Genomic DNA, 26,300 nt, shown 5'->3' on the forward strand with positions numbered 1-26,300 from the left:
CCAGCAGCGGTCTACTTTTCAATCTTTTTTTCTTTTTTTTGTGCGAAGCTGAAAATAACATTTGACCTACATAGGTTAGTTGTTTCGACACATACGCATCTATGGGGCAAAACAGACGGGGTTGGCTTAGACTGTTGACAAGTAAACTATTCAATCTCCAAATGTTTATTGAAAACAAATACATTTGCACAATGAGCACTTGTCTCTCAAATGCATATTTACAGTTGTTGGTATCGCTAGCTAGCAAATCTTTGCCATATAGGCATAGACATGACATCAGTCAAAACAAGACATGGCTTCAATAACAAGATATGAGCTGAAACAAGCCACCTACAAGGCAGCTTCTTTCATTGTTGCAATTTTTCTGACTTTTCAGAATCATAACGTGCACCTTCCGGGCACATCGAGGTGCGCCCATAATTTGCATGATGTTGTCAGCCAACCCATCTTATACACAATAAAACAGGGCAAGGCGTAGCATGTGTATTGAGAACAGTCTAGTAGAAGCATAACATGTCTTTATGCTTCAAAGTCCGAGGATGGCAAGTAGACCTACAGAAGGAACATCACTGACAACAGTCAACTCACTTCGATTGCAGCATCTGGAAAATACATTAGCAGTGATTTTGTTGAGCAGTGTAAATATTAACATAGGTCTGGGGCCTGTTCTGAATGGTGCAACGTTACAGGAAATGTATAGAAATGTATTATATAGAGCAGATTAGAGGCTGACCGATTATGATTTTTCAACACCGATACTGATTATTGGAGGACCAAAAAAAGCAGATGGCGATTAATCAACCCATTTTATTAGGTTGTAGTTATAGGAATTATGATGTGGTGACTTTCTCTCTATACCATTTGTATTTCATATATCTTTGACTATTGGATGTTCTTATAGGCACTTTAGTATTGCCAGCCTAATCTCGGGAATTGATAGGCTTGAAGTCATAAACAGAGCTGTGCATCAAACATTGCTAAGAGCAGCTGGCAAACGCAGTAAAATGCTGTTTGAATGCTTTACGAGTCTGCTGCTGCCTTCTACCACAGTCAGACTGCTCTATCAAATATGAAATCATAGATTTATAATATAATAAACACAAATACGAACCTTTGGTCATTAATATGGTCAAATCCGGAAACTATCATTTTGAGGGGGGAAAAAGTTTATTCTTTCAGTGAAATACGGAACCGTCTGTATTTTATTGAATGGGTGGCAACCCTGAGTCTAAATATTTCTGTTACACTGCACAACCTTCAATGTCTATGTAAGGTTCTGGCAAATTAGCTCACAGTTCGCATGGAGCTGCGGCCCAAACTGTTGCATATACCCGGACTCAGCTTGCACTGAACGCAAGAGAAGTGACACAATTTCCCTAGTTAATATTGCCTGCTAACATGGATTTCTTAACTAAATATGCAGGGTTAAAAATATACACTTCTGTGTATTGATTTTAAGAAAGGCATTGCTGTTCATGGTTAGGTACATTTCTGCAACGGTAGTGCTTTTTTTCATGAATGTGCTTTTGTTAAATCACCCGTTTGCCGAAGTTGAAGTAGGCTGTGATTCGATGATAAATTAACAGGCAACGCATTGATTATATGCAACGCAGGACAAGCTAGTTAAACTAGTAATATCATCAATCATGTGTAGTTAACTAGTGATTATGTGAAGATGGTTTTTTATTAGATAAGTTTAATGCTAGCTAGCAACTAGGTCCTTTTGACACGCTGCACTTGCGTAATAGGTGGTCTGCCTGCCATGCAGTTTCCTCATGGATTGCAATGTAATTGGCCATAATCGGCATCCAAAAAGGCCAATTACCGAATGTTATGAAAACTTGAAATCGGCCCTAATTAATCGGCCATGCCGATAAATCGGTCGATCTCCAGAGCAGATATTAATCATGTCATCTCTTTTCATGACTATTTTATCTTCAATGTTGTGAATTTAAACTAGTACCAACTAAATCTCTGGAACAAGGCAGGATGGCGACTGCACCTATTTTAGCGTTCCATGGCAAGTGGTCTGTTACATATCATACCATCTTTATTCCCTTATCCTCTTCTCCACACAACCCCCCCCCCAGCTGGGGAAGTTTGACGTTTTGTATTCAAGATCAAACATTGGGTAGCAGTGCTTCTCTTAACATTTAATAACAGCATCTAGTATAATATCCATGTAGCTATGTGTATTCATTTTTACAAAAAGGCAGATTCAAAGTCATTTATTTTTGATAAATATCAAGCCAAGACCTTAATATCCAACAGCTGGCACTGGCTATTATATTTACATACAAGTTGCAGTCTTCACATTTTGCTATATAAAAAAATATAAAAAGACAACACAGGACTACATTTGATTACTTTCCAACCGATCTACAAGGTGGAGAAAAAAAAATCTCATTTCATTCCTTTTTAGATTTAATTCTAAGGCAGCAAAAATGTGAAGAATGTGCAAGGGGTGTATACTTTCTGGAGGCACTGTAGGTCTTCATACTGAATACAACTTTCTCTTTTCCCCTCATTGATGTAGGCTACTATTCTTTGTTCTACCGGTGCTATAACTTTTGAGTTTAAAATACCTAATGGGTCCATCGATTGCAGTATAAACAAATTGAAAAGCAATTCTAGCAAACTGAGTAGTCAACACCTATGACTAAAACAATTTGGCTTGACATTTTATCCTTTTTGTTTAACAGGGATACTTTGCTAGAGAGCAGCAAAAATTCAAACTAAGCGAGTATACTGTTGAGTCACTTGTCATCCAGGCTGAATCACATCCAGTCGTGATTGGTAGTCCCATAGGGCGGCGCACAATTGTCCCAGCATCGTCCGGGTTTGGCCATCATTGTAAATAAGAATTTGTTCTTAACTGACTTGTCCTAGTTAACATCTCAGAACTAAAATTGACAGTAAAACAAAGCAGCAAACTTCAAACACAAACAAATCCAGAGCAGAATGGAAGATGATGCACATTGAACATTAAGTCCAGGGGGAGGGTTCTTCCCAATGATGTGTATAAACCCTGGATGACTGACAGGGGGCACTGTAAGCCTCAGCACAGCCATCTTGGTAATCCTCCATTGTAAAAAAAAAAAAGATTAGAAGCCACATTCGTTTTTGACACTTAGTCTATTAGACACTTTAATACATACTTTTAAATTATATTATGTGAGCTAAACATTAAATGTTTATATTTTTTGTGAGTACTAGGGTTACTCTGAAATGAAATGCATGTAATTTTGTTCTTCAAACATTTAATTGAAATACTGTTGAATTCCATTAATTCCTACGGCGGACTGCTCCTACTGGAGAGTGCCAATATGGTCGACCAGTGGCTTCAAAGCCTCTCAACGGCCAATACATTGCATCATCAAACCAGAGTTTATATACATCCTTGGGTCCTCCCCTGCTGTGGCAGGCAGAAGTTCAGTGTATTGGGTCTGCAAACTGTGTGGAAAGATGTTGCAGCGTCCCATGTGGTCAGGGCTAGGGAGTGAAGCTGAAAACAGGGCACTAGACAAGGCAGGAAACTCTTTGAAGGTAACCAAAAAAAGCCACTTTTTTTTTTCATTTTCCCAAACCAGGGTGAACATTTTCCCAGGTTGTTTGTCAAAGTGTGAGTGTCTCGTATGTCTTTATAGTCATGTCTGTTGTGTGCCTGTACATGTGCTTCTTCCAGATGCACACACACTCTCCTAAGAGTCCTCGTTCATCTCTTGGCTATCTGTCCTTGCAATTTTGTGTGGAGGTGCTGGACTCCCTCCCTCTCCTTGATCCTGTTCCCTCTTCTTCGCTGCGTTCTGTTCAACAGAGGAGGACAATCAGTGCTTTCACTCACCTGATTGACAACCTCCTCTACAAAGTTGATGTTTCAGAGTGAGCATTGCTGACCATGCTTTAAGCAGTTCCTGGTCTGTTACAGGTCACATCTGTTACTCTTGCTATTCATAAATGTATCTATTCATTCAGGAATGGGAAGCCCCCGCAAACTCACCTTTTTGTCCCACTGTTGGTGAAGGTAGCGAAGGAGGATATTTGTTTTCTCCGTGACAATGACTAGGAAGTAAAAGGAATCATTTAGTTGTTTTCGAAGGGGAAATGGCTTGAGTTTAAAATACATGTTTACATGTCTAGCAGTACATGTTTCCCAAGACAAAGAAAATAAAGACTGTCGATGAAGTATGTGCTCTCTAGTAAGGATGAAGGAACTTACTCTGTTCTGAGGGATACTCGCATGTCGGGAGGTACACGGACGGTCTTCGGTTCTGTAAAAAGTGATTTTAAATAGTTTCAGGTGGAGCAAGACTGATGATGTTAATCTGTCATATTACAAATGTTCTGATAGATGAGTAAGTGCTCACCGATGCTTTGCACACAGGGTCTGCATGGAACAGGCTGAAATTGCTCTTGTTGTAAACAGGGAGACCCTTTAAGAAATCTGCCTGTAGAAAAATATTATTCAGTCGGTGTTGTGTAGCTAAAAGTTGCCAATTTTGCAGAGCATCATCCTAGTCCTGCAATTCATGGGTGACCAAGCCTCTTGCCCTGCAAGATTCTCTACCTTCCCTTGCCTTATCTATCATGTCTGGCTTTAGGTTAGTTAAGTACCTCCTCCACATTGAAATTCAATTGGCACATGAACATTAGTGCCGAGGTGGTTGTATTTAATTAAAATAATAATAATATATATGCCATTTAGCAGACGCTTTTATCCAAAGCGACTTACAGTCATGTGTGCATACATTCTACGTATGGGTGGTCCCGGGGATCGAACCCACTACCCTGGCGTTACAAGCGCCATGCTCTACCAACTGAGCTACAGAAAAAGAAACAGCGAAAGGCACACAGAGGACTAACATGGGTACATTTAAAAATTGACAGAGTGACTCGAAGGAATCAGAGGTTAATTTTTTTTTAAACTCTAGTCTGCGCTCAACTCAGTGGAGGAGTTGGGGTACATGGCTAGTTTAGGTTGACATCTAGTTAGTTCAATATGAAGGATGCTTTCCTGCCCCTTTGACAGCATTTGGTTTAAAATACAGAGAAGCAAAGGACTGTATGTTCTGGAATAAGTGACCTCCAAGACACCATGGGGAGGGTGGGGTACATTTAACATTTACATTTAAGTCATTTAGCAGACGCTCTTATCCAGAGCGACTTACAAATTGGTGCATTCACCTTATGACATCCAGTGGGACAGTCACTTAACAATAGTGCATCTAAAACTTAGGGGGGGGTGGGGTGAGAGGGATTACTTAACCTATCCTAGGTATTCCTTAAAGAGGTGGGGTTTCAGGTGTCTCCGGAAGGTGGTGATTGACTCCGCTGTCCTGGCGTCGTGAGGGAGTTTGTTCCACCATTGGGGGGCCAGGGCAGCGAACAGTTTTGACTGGGCTGAGCGGGAGCTGTACTTCCTCAGTGGTAGGGAGGCGAGCAGGCCAGAGGTGGATGAACGCAGTGCCCTTGTTTGGGTGTAGGGCCTGATCAGAGCCTGGAGGTACTGAGGTGCCGTTCCCCTCACAGCTCCGTAGGCAAGCACCATGGTCTTGTAGCGGATGCGAGCTTCAACTGGAAGCCAGTGGAGAGAACGGAGGAGCGGGGTGACGTGAGAGAACTTGGGAAGGTTGAACACCAGACGGGCTGCGGCGTTCTGGATGAGTTGAAGGGGTTTAATGGCACAGGCAGGGAGCCCAGCCAGCAGCGAGTTGCAGTAATCCAGACGGGAGATGACAAGTGCCTGGATTAGGACCTGCGCCGCTTCCTGTGTGAGGCAGGGTCGTACTCTGCGGATGTTGTAGAGCATGAACCTACAGGAACGGGCCACCGCCTTGATGTTAGTTGAGAACGACAGGGTGTTGTCCAGGATCACGCCAAGGTTCTTGGCGCTCTGGGAGGAGGACACAATGGAGTGCTCGAACCGGGGCTGGTGCCATGTGGCTGACACCCTGGGCGTTCCCTGTAATATGGTCGAAACAAGTGGAGGATTCTATCTGGCTTGTTGGCTGGCAGGTGAGATACAAGCAAAGATTTGTATAACCAAAACAAGATAGGCTGTGGTCTGTCGTTTCAAATGGGAACAAATGAGCCATAGTGGGCAGAACAAGCAAGGAGGGGGGGAAGACCCAAAAGCACAAGATAGCGAGATCCAATTGGCGTGTTCTAGCAACATTTGCATATTTCCGTTGGGGAACGCCTACAATAACTCGAAACGCCTTTGCACCCCGTCTAAATGCAAATTTAAAATAAATAAACAAAACTTTGTAAAAGGGTCAAGTCTACAAAAAAGCCCACTCTGTTTGCAACATACTTTTGTTTTGGTTACAGAAAACTATTGAGATCAAATGTTTCATCGATTAGTATATTAACAGGATGTCGACCCAAATCCATCTCGTTCCATCTTCTCCCACTGCCATATTTGATAGTGAGTGGAAACGCCAACCGGATGCTTCACATTTATACATCTGGTGAAATATCTGTCTCATTGTTATGTGATACAAGCTAGCTAACTAAGTATTTAATAGCAACACATGAACGTTACCAATAAGACAGAAAGCGAGCAAGCTACTTAAGATCATACAATTAAATAACTGAAAAATGAACAGCCATATGATGAGATCACTGAACTGACATTAGCTAACGTTATCTTGCTAAGCTGCCAGCTAGGTAGCTGCTTTCTCTCCGCAAAACGTTTTGCCGGTAAGTTACCTGGTCCATGATGTTCCCTTTTTGTGTCGCAAGACGAAACGCAGACTGAGCTTTGCACAATATCTTGCAGCTGGACAGATAATGTGGCAGGTAGCTAGGTAAAGTTAATGGACTGTTTTATCAAGCCAGCGAACGACTGCTGTTTTAGCTAGTTAGATTGCTACCTGCTCTCCAGCCTACTAGCCAATGTTTATGAAATCCTCCACAGTCACTTGTTATTTGAGGCACGCTGTTGTATACATTCCTGCGTCCAACTTTATCTTCTGTAATCATGAAAAACCGCAAGTACAGTGAGGCACTTCTTCGACTAGGTTTAACTGCGGTTGGCATCCAATAAATGTTTGCATTACCGCCACCTACTAGATTGGAGTATAACTCCCTTATACTTTGCTTTTAAAAAAACTATACCAACACTTAGCACACCCTGTAACTCTTCTGATACCAAGTCTCGCACACCCAAATACGTCTCTGCAGCTGCCACTACAACCCAATTTTCTGTGACTTTACCTTCCATCCCTGCAGTACAGTTGATAACCATTACTATAAATCCAATCTTACTGCAACATATATCACTTGTTGGCCTATCCCTCTGTGCTGGTACATACAGTATACACTACAAACACAACTCCTCTCAGGATCTCATGCCCTTCTGCACACTTCTCACACCTAGGAACCTCCCTCCTACACACTGCTGCCACATACCCGTAAGGTTGACACCTGTAACAATAAAATGTATTCTGCTTAATACCTCGAACATGATAAATTATAAATCCTATCATCACTTTGTCGGCCAGACTCAACATTCAAAAGAACAGACAATAATTATTCTGTTTCACCACTCACGCCACCCGCAAACACCGGGAATCTTGCCCTTCAGTTGGTCAACCTTTACATTTACTGCTACCCCAGTAATCACTCCTTTCAATGGCGCTCTTTTCTTGAGAGCAAAACCATTCACATTTCTTGCCCCCATTCTTTTAACACGGGAGCGCCTTCTCCCTCTGACCAGCAGAAACACTTAACAATTATCACAAGACCACCTCTGGTTACCCTCACCAATTCAACAGCACCCAACTCTGTTTTCACCCACCCTGAATTCACAAATGGATTGGCTAAAAGGCAAGGGTCCACTTTTTCCAAACTTCACTCCTACTGTCACAGACTCATCTTTATCCTGACCTTCAGTGCAAGCCTCGGGCTCCGAGAACCTCTTCACACCTACCACCTCCAATACTTTGCCCTCATTCACTTCCATTTCTCCTCCTGTCTTCAGCTCACTCTGCTTACACTTTCTACCATTCTTCTTTAACAAACCATCTCCCTTTTTTCTGATTTTTTTTACCCACTCAAGTTCACCCTCTTCCTCCCTCTCTCTTAGACCTCCTCCTGCACCTCTTTTTCCCACCATTCCTCCTCCATATTCCAAATATACATCACCGTATGAAAGTACTGCACTTCGTCTGACATACATCTTGTTCTTGCCTTCTCAAGGGATGCCATTTAACCGGCTGTCACGATCTACCGTAAGGCACATGGTCATGGCTATAATACAAGGAAACGGCCTAGCTGGCTTCGTGGGCCGAGTCTTTAGCGTTCTTCAATCTTTGGGATTGTGTTCTTCGGTGGGATTGTGTTCTTCGGTGGGGTTAATCGGTGGTTGGCATCCAACGTTATTGTGCATTACCACCACCTAATGTACTGTAATAAATCCTACTTGCTACTTAATATACTCTATAAACTAATTTCCCGTATCCCGTTCTCCCTCATACTAGAGCTCATCCTCTCTTTCCCACTGATACTGCCCAAACTGTAGCAATACACGCTCCACGGTCTCTGTTTTCTGGCAATAATCACACTTTCCTGTTTGATGCTTTCCTATATCACATTTAAAGTATTATTCAACTGGCTGTGTCCCATCCTTAATCTTCTAAAAATAGCCTGCTCTATTCTTTCCCTTCCTGCCAACCTACCCTTTCCTCTGTACTTGAAATAAATGCCGGCCCTTAGTATCTCTATTCCACTGCTCCTGTCGTCTCTGCACCATCACTGTCAATTTCAGGCTTTTTGCCTCTGCCTTGCTCATTGAAGCTACAACATCAACATCCCTACTACTAAGTGCTTATTTAGCCAGTACATCAACTGCCTCTGTCTGGCTTGACTTCCTCCACCCACTGCAAGGCCAACAGTATGACTATCAGCTCTGCCGTATATACAGCCAGATGATCTGTAACACGTTTCCTGACTGCCACCCCACAATCCTACACTACAAATGCGGACCCAGTGCATCCTGTCCTTGGATCATTTGAATCATCTGTGTAAATGGCCACAAAATCCTGATTCACGGGGCCTCGCGGGTGGCGCAGTGCTTAAGGGCGCTGTACTGCAGCGCCAGCTGTGCCACCAGAGACTCTGGGTTCGCGCCCAGCCTGTTGCGGCCGGTTACCATACGCTGTACTGCCGTAGTGTATTACAGATCGGATCAATGCAACATACATGGTTCCATATTATCCACTTCTTCCCCGTCAGACAGCGCATCACATTTAGCACCTTCTTACACTTTCCCACCACACTTTCAATGTGGTCTGCCCAGGTCAGTCTGGTGTCAAAGTATACCCCAAAGAACCTGAAGGACCCTATTCTCTCCACATTTCATTTCTTCCCGCATATCTAATCTCCCACCTTCCTCCTGGTAAAGAACACCGTCTTGAGTTTTCTCTACAGAGAACCTGAATGCCCACGCGAATGCCCACCGCGCTACGTCATTAATTGCTTCCTGTACCTTCCTGACTGTGTACGGCACATTTCTTCCCCTCTTCCATAAAGCCCCGTCATCTGCAAATACCGACCTACCAATATCCGGGCGTACCTGAGAGTAAACATAATTGATCATGATTGAGAACAACAGAAGACTAATCGTACTCCTCTGTAGTGTACGGTTATTCACCAGGTAGCTGCCTGATAGAGACGTCCCCACCCAAACATGAAATCCTTTATCCATTTGTACAGTCTTCCTCCTACCCTCATAATATCAAGCTTAATTAACAATCCCTCCTTCCACATCATATCATAAGCCTTCTCCACATTAAAAAAAGACAATCTACAGCGGTCTCCTTGTTCACCTGAGCCTTCCTGACATCTGCTTCTAAGCAGAGCACTGGGTCCATAGTTCCCCTACCCTTCCTGAACCCACTCTGATGTAGCATTGGGTCCTTCCCTAGCTTCCGGATTGGTACCACTACTGCCTCATTCCAGCTGCCTGGTAGTTTCCCCTCTTCCTACACTCTGTTGTACAACAACAATACCTTATGCAGTGCTTCATCACAAAGATGGGCCAAAATAATATAGCACACCTCATCTTTCCCAGGTGAAGTTAACCGACGCTTATCTATTATCCTTTTCATCTCTGCCATAGTAAATGTTGCATTCAACGCATAATTTACATAATTCCTCCTTTCTAGCACTCCAGGGTACTCCTCTCTTTCTCTCTCCCCCTCCGCCCCTCCTGACAATTTTGCAGAGCTATGCACTTGGACAAACGATTTGGCCATCATCTCTGCCTTTTCCTCACCTGTTACTGCCACATCCTTCCCACGTGTCAACACTGGATAACCCCACTCATCCTCTTAATCATCCCCTTCCAATGGTTTCACAGAACCGACGCCAGCATGACCCCTTTGCCTGGCTGATAGTTCTCCTCACCAGGGCCTGGGCCTGCTTATACTGAATCAGATGTTGGAAGTTATGCGTCCCTTTCTGTGCTCTAAATGCCCTGTTCCTACTCCTCATCATTGCCCCACACTTCTCTGTCCACTATGGGACTGCTTTCCTCCTCCTCCCTGAACTCTTAAGTGTAGCCTCAGTAGCTGCCCCCACTAATGCTGTTCTCACCAAGTTATTCATTCTGTCCACATCCCCTCTCTTATCCACCTGAGTAATCACCTGCTCACTCAGCTCCTGAAACGGATCCCACTTTGTCCTTCCAAACACCCACCTGCCTACCCCATCCACTGACACCTCCGCCTCCCTCCGGCCAACTGTGCATACTATGAGGTAATGATCACTCCCTACTGTCGACTCCTCCCATACCTCCCACTCATAGATTCCTGTAATCGCACTAGATACCAGAGTGAGGCCCAAGGCATACTGGTCCCTCGGCCATCATTCAGGCACACCATATCTTGAATTACTACGAGATTTTACATCATTTGGCCATTTCCATCCATTAAAATCCCCACACCACATCACCTTATTTCAATCCTGGCCCTCCACCCTCTCCAGCACTTCCCAGTCCAATATCTGACAAGGATTATAGTAGTTCACTACCACTAGCCCCCTCCTTGAAGACTCAACCACACCTTCACCACCATACATTCCTGTTCAATACCTTTGCCACCTTCATAAAGTCCCCCCCCCCATATCTGTCCCTAGAAATCACTACATATCCCTCCACAGTCCGATTGAGACATGTTTCCTGTCACATACACATGGTAAGCAGATGTTGATGCGAGTGTAGCGAAATGCTTTTGCTTCTAATTCAGATAGTGCATTAATATCTAACAAGTATGTGTTCCGGAGTTCTAAATTGAGCAGCTGCTGAAAAATGAGCTCCTGTATATATTGAGATTTAAATGTTACATCGAAAAAATCAAGAGAAAACTGTACATCGATCGAAAAAATCAAGAGAAAACTGCAAGACTCAATAGAAGACAAAACAAGGAACAAACCAAAAAAGACAGGCTTTTGAAAAATTAACTATTTTTCTTAAAATTGTACAGTTATCTTAGCTAGCTGAATTGCTAGCAGAATTGTTTACTTGTTGCTAAGCAGTTGCTAGGGACTCTCCTGGAAGAAGCTAGCTAGCTTACAAAGAATAACAACAAAAAATATCTAGTTAACAGAAGAAAGGAAGACAAAATAAGGACAAAAGAAGGACAGAAGAAAAAGGAAAAGAAAGAGGACAACAAAGTGAAACAGTCAGCACTTCTATTGCAACTTCGTATTTCGTCGTCCTAACGTAGTCTACACTGCTATCTGCCCAGCAGCTAGCCAGCTAGCAAACGTCCACCGTCTACCGAATAGCAGCACTGTAGAAACTATTACACTCAACTGAACGACTTGATTAGTGTAGTGTTAGCTAGCTACATAGTTGTCTTTGCTGTCTTCGTATCCAAGATAATTGTGTAGTTTAGAGCGTGTAGTCTTAGAGTGATTATTTTAATTTACCGAGGTTAGCTAGCCAGCTATTTGTCGTCCTTAACGTAGGAGACACTGCTAGATAGCCAACAGCTAGCCAACGTCTACTGAATAGAACTTCCGCACTCAACAACCCGGTCGCATTCCGCTTCGCTCCACAGGTAGTATCACATTTTTCATTTCATTTCATTACAGCACAACGGTTTGATTTGTTTGATCGTAGCTAGCTACATAGCTAGCTACATAGCCGTCTGTGTATTAAAGATAATTGTGTAGTCTAGAGCGATTTTCTAGGTTAGCTAGCCAGCTATTGTCGTTCTTTTAATGCAACGTAACGTAATCAACACTGCTAGCTAGCCAGCTAGCCCCCGAATAGCAGCACTGTAGAAACTATTACACTCAACGGAACGACTTGATTAGTGTAGTGTCAACAACGCAGCCACTGCCAGCTAGCCTACAAAGTCAACAACGCAGCCACTGCCAGCTAGCCTACTTCAGCAGTACTGTATCATTTTAATAATTTTTGTCAATAAGATTCTTGCTACGTAAGCTTAACTTTCTGAACATTCGAGACGTGTAGTCCACTTGTCATTCCAATCTCCTTGCATTAGCGTAGCCTCTTCTGTAGCCTGTCAACTATGTGTCTGTCTATCCCTGTTCTCTCCTCTCTGCACAGACCATACAAACGCTCCACACCGCGTGGCCGCTGCCACCCTAATCTGGTGGTCCCAGCGCGCACGACCCACGTTGAGTTCCAGGTCTCCGGTAGCCTCTGGAACTGCCGATCTGCAGCCAACAAGGCAGAGTTCATCTCAGCCTATGCCTCCCTCCAGTCCCTCGACTTCTTGGCACTGACAGAAACATGGATCACCACAGATAACACTGCTACTCCTACTGCTCTCTCTTCGTCCGCCCACGTGTTCTCGCACACCCCGAGAGCTTCTGGTCAGCGGGGTGGTGGCATCGGGATCCTCATCTCTCCCAAGTGGTCATTCTCTCTTTCTCCCCTTACCCATCTGTCTATCGCCTCCTTTGAATTTCATGCTGTCACAGTTACCAGCCCTTTCAAGCTTAACATCCTTATCATTTATCGCCCTCCAGGTCTCCTCGGAGAGTTCATCAATGAGCTTGATGCCTTGATAAGCTCCTTTCCTGAGGACGGCTCACCTCTCACAGTTCTGGGCGACTTTAACCTCCCCACGTCTACCTTCACACTTGGATTGCGTCCTACCTGACAGGTCGCTCCTACCAGGTGGCGTGGCGAGAATCTGTCTCCTCACCACGCGCTCTCACCACTGGTGTCCCCCAGGGCTCTGTTCTAGGCCCTCTCCTATTCTCGCTATACACCAAGTCACTTGGCTCTGTCATAACCTCACATGGTCTCTCCTATCATTGCTATGCAGACGACACACAATTAATCTTCTCCTTTCCCCCTTCTGATGACCAGGTGGCGAATCGCATCTCTGCATGTCTGGCAGACATATCAGTGTGGATGACGGATCACCACCTCAAGCTGAACTTCGGCAAGACGGAGCTGCTCTTCCTCCCGGGGAAGGACTGCCTGTTCCATGATCTCGCCATCACGGTTGACAACTCCATTGTGTCCTCCTCCCAGAGCGCTAAGAACCTTGGCGTGATCCTGGACAACACCCTGTCGTTCTCAACTAACATCAAGGCGGTGGCCCGTTCGGTGTTCAACCTTCCCAAGTTCTCTCACATGACCCCGCTCCTCTGCTCTCTCCACTGGCTTCCAGTTGAAGCTCGCATCCGCTACAAGACCATGGTGCTTGCCTACAGAGCTGTGAGGGGAACGGCACCTCAGTACCTCCAGGCTCTGATCAGCCCCTACACCCAAATAAGGGCACTGCGTTCATCCACCTCTGGCCTGCTCGCTTCCCTACCACTGAGGAAGTACAGTTCCCGCTCAGCCCAGTCAAAACTGTTCGCTGCTCTGGCTCCCCAATGGTGGAACAAACTCCCTCACGACGCCAGGACAGCGGAGTCAATCACCACCTTCCGGAGACACCTGAAACCCCACCTCTTTAAGGAATACCTAGGATAGGATAAAGTAATCCTTCTCACCCCCCTTAAAATATTTAGATGCACTATTGTAAAGTGGCTGTTCCACTGGATGTCATAAGGTGAATGCACCAATTTGTAAGTCGCTCTGGATAAGAGCGTCTGCTAAATGACTTAAATGTAAATGTAAATGTAAGTAATCTAATAAATTCACAAAGACTACCTTATACACACAGATGTAAAGGAAAAGATAAGAATATGTACATGTAATCCGTATGAACGTCCTCCCTAGACTGAACTACTTATTTCAGATGCTCCCATGCTATCTCCCAGTTTCCTTCTTCAAAACCACTAACCAAAGCATCACCAAATTTATATGGGGCAATAAAAAACCTAGGATCAAGTTTTCCACTCTATCGAAACATGAATCTAAGGGTGGTCTTGCCCTTCCCTCCCTTTAATTGTACTACTGGTCTGCCCAAATCCGCAACATGCTAACATGGATCACAAACAGACAAGAGTCAACGTGGATTCAGATAGAAGCCCAATCCTGCTGTTCATTGCCCTTAAGCTCAATTATATTCATTAATAACTTTAGTGAAGTGGGCAACATAGCCAAAACGTTGTGATTTACAGCACCCTACTAGCGTGGAGGGACTGTAAGAAATATCTTGGCATTTCCTCCCAAATATGTTCTCACTCGCCTATAGTAGGCAACCCAGACTTGCCAAAAGCCCTGAGGGATGCCAACTTTAATCTTTGGCATACTCTAGGAATCAGGACCTTTTCAGACCTATATCATCAGAAAACCACTACACTGAAATCCTTTCAAGAGCTCTGCAGTGAATTCGATGTGCCAAGATCCCATTTTTTTTATATCTTCAAATTAGACATGTAATTTCCTCATTTACCTCCAAGAGGAGGTTTAAAACTCAGTTGAATGAAGTTGAAACCCTTCGTGTCACAGCACAATCCATTAAAGGCAAAATATCTTACATCTATAGACTCCTTTCTGAGAAAGGATGCTCCTCCTTTTCTCCTTTGAAAATAATCTGGGAAAAGGACCTTGGTCTGACTATCAGTGATGAGTTATGGGCGGAGGTTTGCGACAGGGTATACTGCTCCTCTACCAGTGTAAAAATGAAAGAATCTAATTACAAATTTTGGTACAAATTTTATTATACTCCTTTGAGACTCCATAGAATGAAAACAGATATGTCTCCTAACTGTAAAAGATGTACCTCTGAAAGTGGAACCTATATGCATGTATTTTGGAGCTGTAGGGAGATTGCCAGATTCTGGCAATCTGTACATACTGCTGCACAGAAAGTACTAGAAGTACAGTTTGATATGACCCCGTGTATCTATCTTCTTAATGCCCAGCAGGACTTTGTTCTTGATCCTGACAGAGAAAATCTGCTTATGACTATTACATACTTTGCTAAGAAATGTATTCTTCTATTGTGGGCCTCTAATACCCCTCCTACATTTAAAATGTGGATTGACCAGATTGTTGACTTTCTTTCTCTTGAAAAGCTCACTTATGACCTCCACAAGAGACAGCCCAAATTTGATAGACTCTGGTCTCCACTATTCAACTATATTTCAAACTGGACAGAGTGAACGGGGTGACTAGGGAAATGCGCAGATACATGTTGTGTAAGGTACTGTAAAACCTAAAAACGAATTATTGGCCCGTCGTCTCAGCGAATGCTTGAAATAGCTGATAAGAACCTTGATAGTGCTGCTGCAAGTGTTATATGTTTTTTTGTGTGTTTTTAATTTAGTTTTTGAGTACGAGTGCGTATGTATGTATATGTGTGTATGTATGTACGTATATATATACAGTGCCTTGCGAAAGTATTCGGCCCACTTGAACTTTGCGACCTTTTTCAAAAATAAACATATCCAGGTGTTAGAATGGCCAAGTCAAAGTCCAGGCCTGAATCCAATCGAGAATCTGTGGAAAGAACTGAAAACTGCTGTTCACAAATGCTCTCCATCCAACCTCACTGAGCTCGAGCTGTTTTGCAAGGAGGAATGGGAAAAAATTTCAGTCTCTCGATGTGCAAAACTGATAGAGACATACCCCAAGCGACTTACAACTGTAATCGCAGCAAAAGGTGGCGCTACAAAGTATTAACTTAAGGGGGCTGAATAATTTTGCACGCCCAATTTTTCAGTTTTTGATTTGTTAAAAAAGTTTGAAATATCCAATAAATGTCGCTCCACTTCATGATTGTGTCCCACTTGTTGTTGATTCTTCAAAAAAAAAATACAGTTTTATATCTTTATGTTTGAAGCCTGAAATGTGGCAAAAGGTCGCAAAGTTCAAGGGGGCCGAATACTTTCGCAAGGCACTGTACATATACATGAAACACTGGTCACTTTAATAATGTTTACATACTGTTTTACCCATTTTCATATGGATATACTGTATTCTAGTCAAGGCCATCCGAATTCAACTATTGCTGTACATAGAATAGTATATCTTATGTATTTCTCAGATACACTACTGGTCAAAGTTTTAGAACACCTACTCATTCAAGGATTTTTCTATATTTTTACATTGTAGAATAATAGTTAAGAAATCAAAACTATGAAATAACACTTGGAATCTTGTAGTAACCAAAAAGGTGTCAAACAAATCAAAATATATTTTCTTCAAATAGCCACCCTTTGTCTTGATGACAGCTTTGCACACTCTTGGCATTATCTCAACCAGCTTCATGAGGTATTCACCTGGAATGCATTTCAATTAACAGGTGTGCCTTGTTAAAAGTTAATTTGTGGAATTTATTTAATTCTTAATGCGTTTTCCCAATCAGTTGTATTGTGACAAGGTAGGAGTGGTATACAGAAGATAGCCCTATTTGGTAAAAGACCAAGTCCATATTATGGCTGGAACAGCTCAAATAAGCAAAGAGAAATGACAGTCCATCATTACATTAAGACATGAAGGTCAGTCAATCTGGAAAATTTAAAGAGGGGGGAGTACAAATTCTTTATCTAAATTACTAATCTATGTCAAAAATAAATAACTGCATGCATGATCAGAAGGATAGCTAAATATTTACTAGGAAAGATTCTTAAGCAAACAACCCAAGCATTAATTGGGGGTCAGATGAAATGTTTTTCTGTGGTCTGGGGAAATGCATCATGAAGTAATATTTAGGAGGCTGCAGATTGCACAGAATAAATCAGTAATGATTGTTTTAAGGTGGAGATATGGTTATTCTGTTTTAGTCATGTGCAATACTCTTGGGTGGTCATCAATCAACAAGAGAATAAAAAATAAAAAAAACATTTATTTTATTTCACAATGTACACCAGGGTAGCCTAGTGGTTAGAGCGTTGGACTAGTAACCGGAAGGTTGCAAGTTCAAACCCCCGAGCTGACAAGGTACAAATCTGTCGTTCTGCCCCTGAATAGGCAGTTAACCCACTGTTCCTAGGCTGTCATTGAAAATAAGAATTTGTTGACTTGCCTGGTTAAATAAAGGTAAAATAAAAAATGTAAACGGTCAAACTCCGTTCACAGCGATATTCAGTTGATAAGAGACAGACATTCAGTCAATACTAGGAATAGGTTGTCCACCATCTATGTGTAATTCTGGCAGAAAAGAGAAATGGGCAAAATAACATTTTAGATTCAGAGCAATAAAGAAATGTAATAATTTATCTGAGCAAAACAGAAACCTTTATTAATTCAGACAAAACTTTAGAACCAGTTAAATACAATACTTTGAAGGTTGTGCAGGACTATGGTAGATGAAGGAACCAATCTATATTTTCATACTGTCAGAGTATTTATCTGGACAATATGTCAGTGTATTATGTCTGTTATTTGTAACAGTGTGTTATGTGAACATGTGATTGTATTATAAATTGTTTTTTTTTTTTTTACATTTTAAGGATTCTTGGAAGATTAGTCCAAAGGAGAACTAAAAGAGATCCTAATCAGATAATGAGTTTAGTTCAACTGTCACACCCATGAGAATCCAAAATATAAGATTTTTCTCTCTCCGATGTTTGTAAACATTGTCAATTTAAACAAACACTGTGTAGCCTGAAAAAAATCTGTTTAAAACAATACTTTTGATATTGATAGAGTGTCAGTCCTTGCATCCATAGCTCTGTCTATTAATCTGAAAGTGGTTACATTTCTCCATCCCTCGTCTTTTAACGGCTTTGTTATTGTTTCAACTGTGGATTCGCACTTTAAACATCTGCAAATTATAGAGATATCAAAGGGTCACCAACAAAAACTTAAACCATAGGCCTATGGCAAATGCAGTATATGGCATACATTTTTCACATGCAAATAGTACTTTTTTGGTAGTGCTCAAAGCATGCCCTTCCATGAGAGCATCATTTCTTTTTCAACTTGAAGCAATGAGTCCAAAAAGTCCTCCATGACCTCCATGGTGTTTAATGTGAAAGTCTAGCAACCCAAAGGTTGCGTGTTCAAATCTCATCACGGACAACTTTAGTATTTTAGCTAATTAACAACTTTTTGCCTACTTACTACTGTTTCGCTACAATGCAACTACTTAGCATGTTAGCTAACCCTTTCCCTAACCTTAACCCTTAAATTTAACCCTTTAGCCTTAACCCTAACCTAACATAGTATATCACACTAAAGCAGTCGAACGTAATGTATCATACTAAACAGGTCAAATGTGATCAAGATATAGGATACTATACATCCTACAATGCATATTCTATTTTACGACCGTTATTAAATTGGTAGGGCCAATGTAATGTAACATTTCATACTAAACGGATTGACCCGGATTTTAGTCAAATATAATACGTTTTGCTCTGAGACCAGGTTCCAGAGAGGCAGTCACAGGAACAGGGAACAGTTGGAAAAAGCGTGAACGGTGCGCTTTACAATAGATTAAAAACCTGCACATGTAGATAGACACCTGGCGTTCGCATCCACTATGCGCCCACGGGCACGTCCAATATGCAATGGAATTGATAATGCACCTTGGTTTTCATTTTTAGTAGTTTATCAGGTAAACTAACGGGTAAGAATGTTGAGGTTGAGAACAGTGCTGCTGACTCCAATTAGATTAGATTATTGGATTGGCTGCAACAGATTATAGCGCGCCTGCTTCCAAGACGCAGTATACCGAGGAAGACGCGTATGATCTAACAATTTCACCCCTGTGGACTTCGACAATAATAAGGTATGATTCTTCGTTGTTGAGAATGTATATGAATGAAGCCTGATGTATGATTATAATTGTGTTTCGTGTCAACAGAAGACAAAAAGAGAAGGTAGGGAGATACACTAAACCAATTGCGTAACACATTCTCAGAATGTAATTAGCCTAAATCAAATACCAAAATGGGGATGTGGTATTACTTGTGTGTAAAGTGGTATGGCTGATCTAATGCATCTTGAAAATTGGTGAACAAAAGGTGAAAAACATTCTGGCGTTTTCTGTATATTTGCTGCATCAGATGTTCTGTCAGTGGTTCATTCAGAAGTAAAAGGCAGTGCGCACGCTTTGTTGTTTTCCATTCTATGGAAGGAGACCAATAGTAAACGGAACAGTAGCAAATACACTACCTCATTTATTAGATAGCCAACAATGTATATATATATTGTTGTATCCAACTAATAACAATACATGATATTAGAGTTATTTCAGTTGTGATATGACCGAATTATTGACATGTGATTCATGAGAGCCCAGATATTTGTCCTTTGGACAGATTATTGCATGATATTCCTGAGATTATATTGTACTGGTTGAGGGTTTCAAAATAAGCTTGGATGATATATCATTAATACATCGTCATGAAAATAATGTTCCCGACTACCTCAGGATGTCTTTTGTATTTAATGTCACACCAATATCTTATTTGATTGGTTTTGGGACCAATTGTTTTGATTATTTGTATTCAAGACAAAGCACCTATCCTGTGTATTGATTTGAAGATGTCACCACCCAGTGTCATGTGATGTGTTGCCTTGTAAAGTAGCTGATATTGATTGGATCTTCCAGCTGACACCAGTCCATTGGAGGATATTGAACACATTCTCAGCAGCATTTAGAAATTATTGTGTTTTTAGTACCAAATAGGCTCTGATTTTGATCAACTCCTCAAACTTTTCTCATGGCTGGTCTCGCCTCTGATTTAGTACAGAATATACCACATGTATGTATACATGAATTTAGAGTCCGCTTAGCATCAGATTTCAACACCATTTTTAAAGTATCTATTGATCCCATGTAGCCTATGCACATCTCATGGTTATGACTCTCACCATGAGCCAACAAATCAATTGTCCTGACACTCATCCACAGAAGTTGGAGCCATTGTTAGTATGGGGTCCACACAAAACATAAAATATGACATAATACATAACATGAACAGGCAATGACCGCTGAAGGACAGAACTACATACAATAACACAATATTGTGACCTTGATATATTAAGGATGCCACTTTGCATCATGCAGAACAGAAGCACGCCCATAGTCACACCTAGAAGAAAAAGGATTATTGTTAGTGTTTGTTGACCCTTAGCCCGAGTCAGCACAGGCCATAATGTGTTTTAATCCATCTGATGCTATCTGCTCTTTTCTAAGCGCCAATCCCTACGCAGAGTGGACTACCCTTTGATCTGGGCTTATGTAACACTGTTTTAGCTACGCCATTGGCAGGAAGTCGGTGTGTTGCTACTGCTAGCCTTGCAGATATTACTGGCCAATTTGAAGGATTGACTAAATTTGCATATGGACCAGAGATTTTGACCCAATTGCTGAAATTGTTTGTAGTTGCCAAAAAGTTACACTCTTGTTCCTCAGTGGCTAGACAGCGGGGGGGATTTTAATGAGTGTGCACGCGAAGAATGTGTGTGGGACTTCTGCTATTTGTAGCCAGTGCCATGTTATGCCGATAACATCATAACAGCGTTATTGGCCAAGAAAGTGGGTGGCAGTACCTTCGAATCCTTTATTATTATTTCAGATAAGAACACATATGAGAGATGTAAAACCGTTGTGTGCCACACCACAAATAAGCCCACGGTTGCAGTTTGTGGCGTTTATGGGAGAGGTCCCACTCAGTGATTTGTCGTTCAGTGTGTTGTGACGAGACACCGAGTCTGTTTTTAGGATTATTATGAATAATTTTAAACCTATAGCATCTATACTCCTGGTTATTGAATAATATATATGAGCACTGAGGGAGACTGCTATGAATAGGAGGGGTAGGTGTGGTTTAAAGGCAGTCATTTATGGAGGAGGACGCAATGTGTGTCAATTTTCTACCTAAAATGACACCTGAAATGGACTACTTATTAACAGTAAAGTGTATGGTAAGTTAGGTAGCCTATAAGAGGTTAACCTTTAAAACACAGGACAGGGTCTTTACATGCTGGCCACGCCCCTGTCAGAATCTACACTGAGAGAAATGGAGGGCCACGCCACAGTAGTCGAGGGACACGTTTTTTCAATAGTTCAAACCTGATGTGTCAGACATCAAGGCCTACAGCTTATCACACAACACCACAGAACACCGTGTGGGCTGAGGAAGTGCAAGTAAGCAAAAGAGAGGGGGGGAAAGGAGAGGAAACAAGAGGAGCGGAGTTGTATGCTACATTGTTACTATAATCCTCATCCAACCACAGTGAGCAGTGGGGGCTGAGGTTGAAAAGTCTGCAGTTGTACAAAGAGAAAGTCTGGTTCCAACATCAAACCACAAAAGAAAAGACATCCGGCCTTTTCTATTCTATTCTATTGCAAACACAAAAGTTGAAAGAATTGTTTATGGAGAACCACATATTTTAAAAAAATATTTTTTTTCAGAAAGGATAGATAGACAAACATATTGCGGATTGCAGTGTGTCTGGAGGGAGCGAAGGAAAGGAGTGTACATCCCTCTTTTCCCAGGAAAGAAAGGTTCGGAGAGCAGCAGGAAGACTAATAGCACAGGAGACAGACCCAGCTTGACTCTCTGCTATTGCCAGTCTGATAAGTGTTATTTATCTTAAGAGTTGCTGCTCAGGAAATAATTCTTTAGGAACACAGTGAGACGACATAGTGTGAATACATATCGGTAGTTGTAACAATCTGGTTTTTGTCTGGTTTTGTTCTTTTGTCGGGAACATTTTGTCAGCTGTTTGTCAATATGTGAAAACAGTGTAACAAGTCTATGTTAAAAGCCAAGATGCTGCCCACTCAGAATAGTTTATTTGAATGAAATGGGATCTTAAAGAAGAGCCACACCCCAATCCCTTTACAAGATCTGTCCTGAGCCCGATTTATGTTTGTGTGAACGCATGTCATCTTCGCTTCATTCAGAGCAGTCCCACTCCCAAATACCCCATTTTCATAATCAGATTGGAACAGCCTGAAAATCACAGAAACATTGTTTAAGTAGTTGGAAAACAGCATCAGCAATGAAATCCAAAGTTTTGTCATTTACTTTGCTTATCAAAACAAACACACATGTTCTTGCTTTGTAGCCTCAACAATATTCACCCCAGGCCTTGGGTCCTATGAAGTGTAATAATTCTGGAAGACACAGGGGGCACACATGGACACACTTGAAGCCGGCTTTATCTCAGCCATGGGCTATTACGGTCCCCCCTTTCTATTAATACTTCTAAGGCCTCACTAGGGGAAGAGGCTTGATAGAAGAGCCTATTTATCAGCCACGTCTGAAGGAAAATGGTCACGTTTCGGTGGTTTCAACGAGTCACCGACGTGTCAAAGGAGTTCCTCTCCCATTCCTGATATATTATGCGCTCATTATTCTGTTGTGCTGGGATTCTAAGAGTGGACTCGGTTCACATAGTGTAACCTTACCCCTAACGGCTTTAGAATAGGGATTATCCTGGCAGCATGTGTTTGTGTGTGGATGCTTTTAGTGGGTGCGTGTTTCCTTATATTTGTATATGTATAGTGAAACAGCCGGCTATTTATTGTCAAACACTGTTATTTCCTTCATTATTCATATGCAATTGACTCATGTTTATGTCTAATGTGTGTGTGAACATCCAGGGGCAGCCATGCTGACCACCTTAATGGACGGCCTCCTCTGCTGCCTGACGGGGAAGTCGGCCAACGTTGTGGTTCCCATAGAAACCTCAGAACCCGCTGACGGCTACGAGTTTGTGGAGGTCAAACCGGGTCGCGTCCTGCGGGTCCGACATGTCATTCCGGAACGGGAGGTGGAGGAAGAGCCCAGCGGGCCAGGGGGAAGCGTCCACTGCAAGAGGAAGATCACAGTGTATCGTAACGGACAGCTACTGATAGAAAACCTGGGGGATGCGGTGAGACAGGAGCGGTTACATGCTCCGAACGGAGAAGCAGAACCCAACTGTACGGTAGAGGTAGAGCTCGCAGACCCACCTTCCAATCCAACTCCCAATTCTGACACCAAAGTGGACAAGACCGGGTCAGTGGTTGGGACAGGGGGAGCAGCAACGGCTCCAGATCTGACCCAGCAGCCCCGGAAGCGACGGCGGAAGCCCAAGCGCACAGTGGTGATCGACAGCGAGAGGAAGATCACATCTTGTAAGGGGACACACGCGGACGTGGCACTGTTCTTTGTGCATGGTGTGGGTGGCTCGCTGGACATCTGGGGCAGTCAGCTGGACTTCTTCTTCCGTCTGGGCTATGAGGTCATCGTGCCAGATCTGGTAGGTCACGGGGCGAGCTCTGCGCCCCAGATCGCGGCGGCATACACGTTCTATGCCCTGGCCGAGGACATGAGGGCCATCTTTAAGAGATATGCACGGAAAAGGAACATTCTCATCGGACACTCTTATGGGTGAGTTAGACAGAAGTGTGTTAGTTATAGACACTACATATTGTATTTTCTGCCTTTTGCTCTCCCAAACTCTCTCCACCTCTCTCTTTGTACAGTGTGTCATTCTGTACATTCCTGGCCCATGAGTACCCGGACCAGGTCCACAAGGTGGTGATGATAAACGGAGGAGGCCCCACAGCCCTGGAGCCCAGCCTTTGTTCCATCTTCAACCTGCCTACCTGCATCCTGCACTGCCTCTCCCCCTGCCTCTCCTGGAGCTTTCTCAAGTAAGAGCGGGAGAGTGAGAGAGAGAGAGAGAGAGAGAGAGAGAGAGAGAGTGTGTGTGTGTGCGTGCGCCTTCCCTTGTATGGGTACAGACAAATTTCAGTACAAATATCTTTCCGTCTATGACGTTCAAGTATGACATCCTATATCCTACTCACTCTCTCCTCTGCTTCCCTCAGGGCTGGATTTGCCCATCAGGGTGCAAAGGAGAAGCAGCTGTTGAAAGACAACAATGCTTTCAACGTGTCCTCCTTCGTGCTGCGTGCCATGATGAGTGGCCAGTACTGGCCAGAGGGCGACGAGGTGTACCATGCAGAGATCACTGTGCCCATCCTACTGGTGCACGGCATGTACGACAAGTTTGTGCCCGTGGAGGAGGATCAACGCATGGCAGAGGTGAGTGAGAAACCTTTAAACGCCAACTTTAACCCTTTCTTTAAACCTAATCTAACCTCTCTACCTCCTCTCAGATCTTGCTGCTGGCCTTCCTGAAGATAATCAATGAGGGCAGTCACATGGTGATGATGGAGTGTCCCGAGAGCGTCAACACCCTCCTGCACGAGTTCTTCCTCTGGGAGCCAGACTCCGCTCCTAAATCTAAACCACGATCTGAAACCACCAATGCCCCCACTGCATCCAACGGGGGAGCAACTTCCGAAAGCCAAGTCAAGAATAAGTAGCCCATAGAAGGATGGATGTGTGTTATTGACTCCAATCAAAGCTTGCACAGTGATGTGTACTGTCTACCATGGCTGGTAGTGCTAGGCGTGTCTCCTCTGGTGCAGGGAGCTGGTTTTGAGTCGGTTTGAACTGGTCTGGGCTGGTTTTGAGCTGGTTTAATATTGAGATTTGAGGAGGTGGAACACAGTACACAGGGACAGATGGGTCCATATTTGGTCTAAGTCTGAGCCACTGCACTACATCAGAGGAAGGACAAGAGGGATGCGAGGGAGGGCGAGGAGGGACGGATAGATGGACGTCAATGACGTTGACCGTGGAGGTCTGTTGTATTGTTCTGATTGAGTGACTGATCCCTGACTGTGCCTTGGGGTGATGTGGGGCTGAAGAGGTGCTGAGTTGTAGAGGTGGACCTGATAATGTTATTGGTTTTGTGTGTTGCGTGTGGTTCACCTCTAGTTGCACAATGGGTGGAAATGTCAAAACAAGGGTGCATCAGAGAGGGAAGAGAATGTATTGGAAGTGGTCAAGTCACACAAGAAGAACGCTTGTTATACTACTCAAGCCAAAGGTTAGCCAATGTTTGTGACAAGCAACACCAGAACCAACTTTCTTTTTTTTCTGACTACTTCTTCACATTTGAATATTTGAAACTTCACAACATTGTGACTCAAGTTGAATGAGACATTTGAAATGATGTTTGACAATCAATGCTGCTTTTTGAGAACGAGCCAACTCCAATGTATTTAAATGCATTATTCAAACGCACTTCCCTGTCAGAATCATTCCAAATGACAAGCAATTTCTTGACATTGACAATGTTTTGCTTTGGGAAATGTTTTGGGAAATACCAATGTGTGACTGTTTTACAAAGTCTCCTTGTGTATTTTATGGGGAAACAAATATGTTTCCTTTGGCTGCTGGTTAACTGGGAAGTACAAACTGGTAGATATCAATGTGTGTTTTGGGACCTTTTTAGAAGGATTATTTTTCTAGCTGATTCTTCATATTCCTCTACAAAACTATGCTGAACAATGATTGTTTACCTTTTTTAAGCTATGAAAATGTTTATTGGTACACCAAAAATGTTTGTAAAATCGGAGAATTCTTCAATGCCACCTAGCAAGCTCTCCGTCATGTAACTACTGAACAAAAATGTAAACAAAAATGTAAAGTGTTGGTTCCATGTTTCATGAGCTGAAATAAAAGATCCCAAAAATTTTCTATATGCACAAAAAGCTTATTTCTCTCAAATGATGTGCACAAATTTGTTTTCATTCCTGTTAGTAAGCATTTCTCCTTTGTCAAGATAATCCATCCATCTGACAGGTGTGGCATATCAAAAAGCTGATTAAACAGCATGACTATTACACCGGTGCACCTTGTGCTGCGGACAATAAAAGGCAACTCTAAAATGTGCAGTTTTGTCACACAACATAATGCCACAGATATGAAGTTTAGAGTGAGCATGCAATTGGAATGCTGACTGCAGGACTGTCCACCAAAGCTGTTTTCAGAGAATTGAATGTTAATTTGTCTACCATAAGTCGCAACCAACGTCCTTTTAGTGAATTTGGCAGTACGCCCAACCGGCCTCACAACCGCAGACCAAGTGTAACTACGCCAGCACAGGA

The 26,300-nt window shown here is 42.8% G+C and overlaps 2 protein-coding genes across 3 annotated transcripts; one reads left to right on the forward strand and one right to left on the reverse strand.

Moving 5' to 3' along the window:
• Window positions 1-2,213: 2,213 nt before the first annotated feature.
• On the reverse strand, window positions 2,214-7,017 carry LOC124037994 (DET1- and DDB1-associated protein 1-like). The gene is made up of 5 exons (XM_046353327.1): window positions 6,712-7,017; window positions 4,368-4,448; window positions 4,220-4,271; window positions 4,001-4,062; window positions 2,214-3,806 (listed from the first exon to the last, which is right to left on the reverse strand). Exons 1-5 carry the CDS (start codon window positions 6,718-6,720, stop codon window positions 3,702-3,704), a joined length of 309 nt encoding a protein of 102 aa, XP_046209283.1. The 5' UTR covers window positions 6,721-7,017; the 3' UTR covers window positions 2,214-3,701.
• LOC124037993 (protein ABHD8-like) lies at window positions 6,532-25,887 on the forward strand. 2 transcript variants are annotated; one of them, XM_046353326.1, is made up of 5 exons: window positions 6,532-6,702; window positions 22,953-23,724; window positions 23,820-23,990; window positions 24,168-24,384; window positions 24,459-25,887. In XM_046353326.1, exons 2-5 carry the CDS (start codon window positions 22,961-22,963, stop codon window positions 24,666-24,668), a joined length of 1,362 nt encoding a protein of 453 aa, XP_046209282.1. In that variant the 5' UTR covers window positions 6,532-6,702; window positions 22,953-22,960; the 3' UTR covers window positions 24,669-25,887. The 2 variants fall into 2 exon arrangements, with proteins under 2 accessions (XP_046209282.1, XP_046209281.1); XM_046353325.1 differs by lacking the exon at window positions 6,532-6,702 and adding an exon at window positions 18,796-19,121.
• Window positions 25,888-26,300: the final 413 nt, after the last annotated feature.

The sequence above is a fragment of the Oncorhynchus gorbuscha genome, linkage group LG06 (assembly GCF_021184085.1).
Source record: "Oncorhynchus gorbuscha isolate QuinsamMale2020 ecotype Even-year linkage group LG06, OgorEven_v1.0, whole genome shotgun sequence".
Taxonomy (NCBI): Eukaryota; Metazoa; Chordata; class Actinopteri; order Salmoniformes; family Salmonidae; genus Oncorhynchus; species Oncorhynchus gorbuscha.

Bases quoted from the DNA above. Each gene is read 5' to 3' on its own strand.
- LOC124037994 (XM_046353327.1), bottom strand. The intron at 4,272-4,367 runs GTGAGCACTTAC...CACTTTTTACAG, and splicing joins ACCCTGTGTGCAAAGCATCG to AACCGAAGACCGTCCGTGTA. The intron at 3,807-4,000 runs GTGAGTTTGCGG...TCTGTTGAACAG, and splicing joins ACCAACAGTGGGACAAAAAG to AACGCAGCGAAGAAGAGGGA.
- LOC124037993 (XM_046353326.1), top strand. From the start codon at position 22,961: ATGCTGACCACCTTAATGGACGGCCTCCTCTGCTGCCTGACGGGGAAG. The intron at 23,991-24,167 runs GTAAGAGCGGGA...TGCTTCCCTCAG, and splicing joins CTCTCCTGGAGCTTTCTCAA to GGCTGGATTTGCCCATCAGG. The intron at 24,385-24,458 runs GTGAGTGAGAAA...ACCTCCTCTCAG, and splicing joins AGGATCAACGCATGGCAGAG to ATCTTGCTGCTGGCCTTCCT.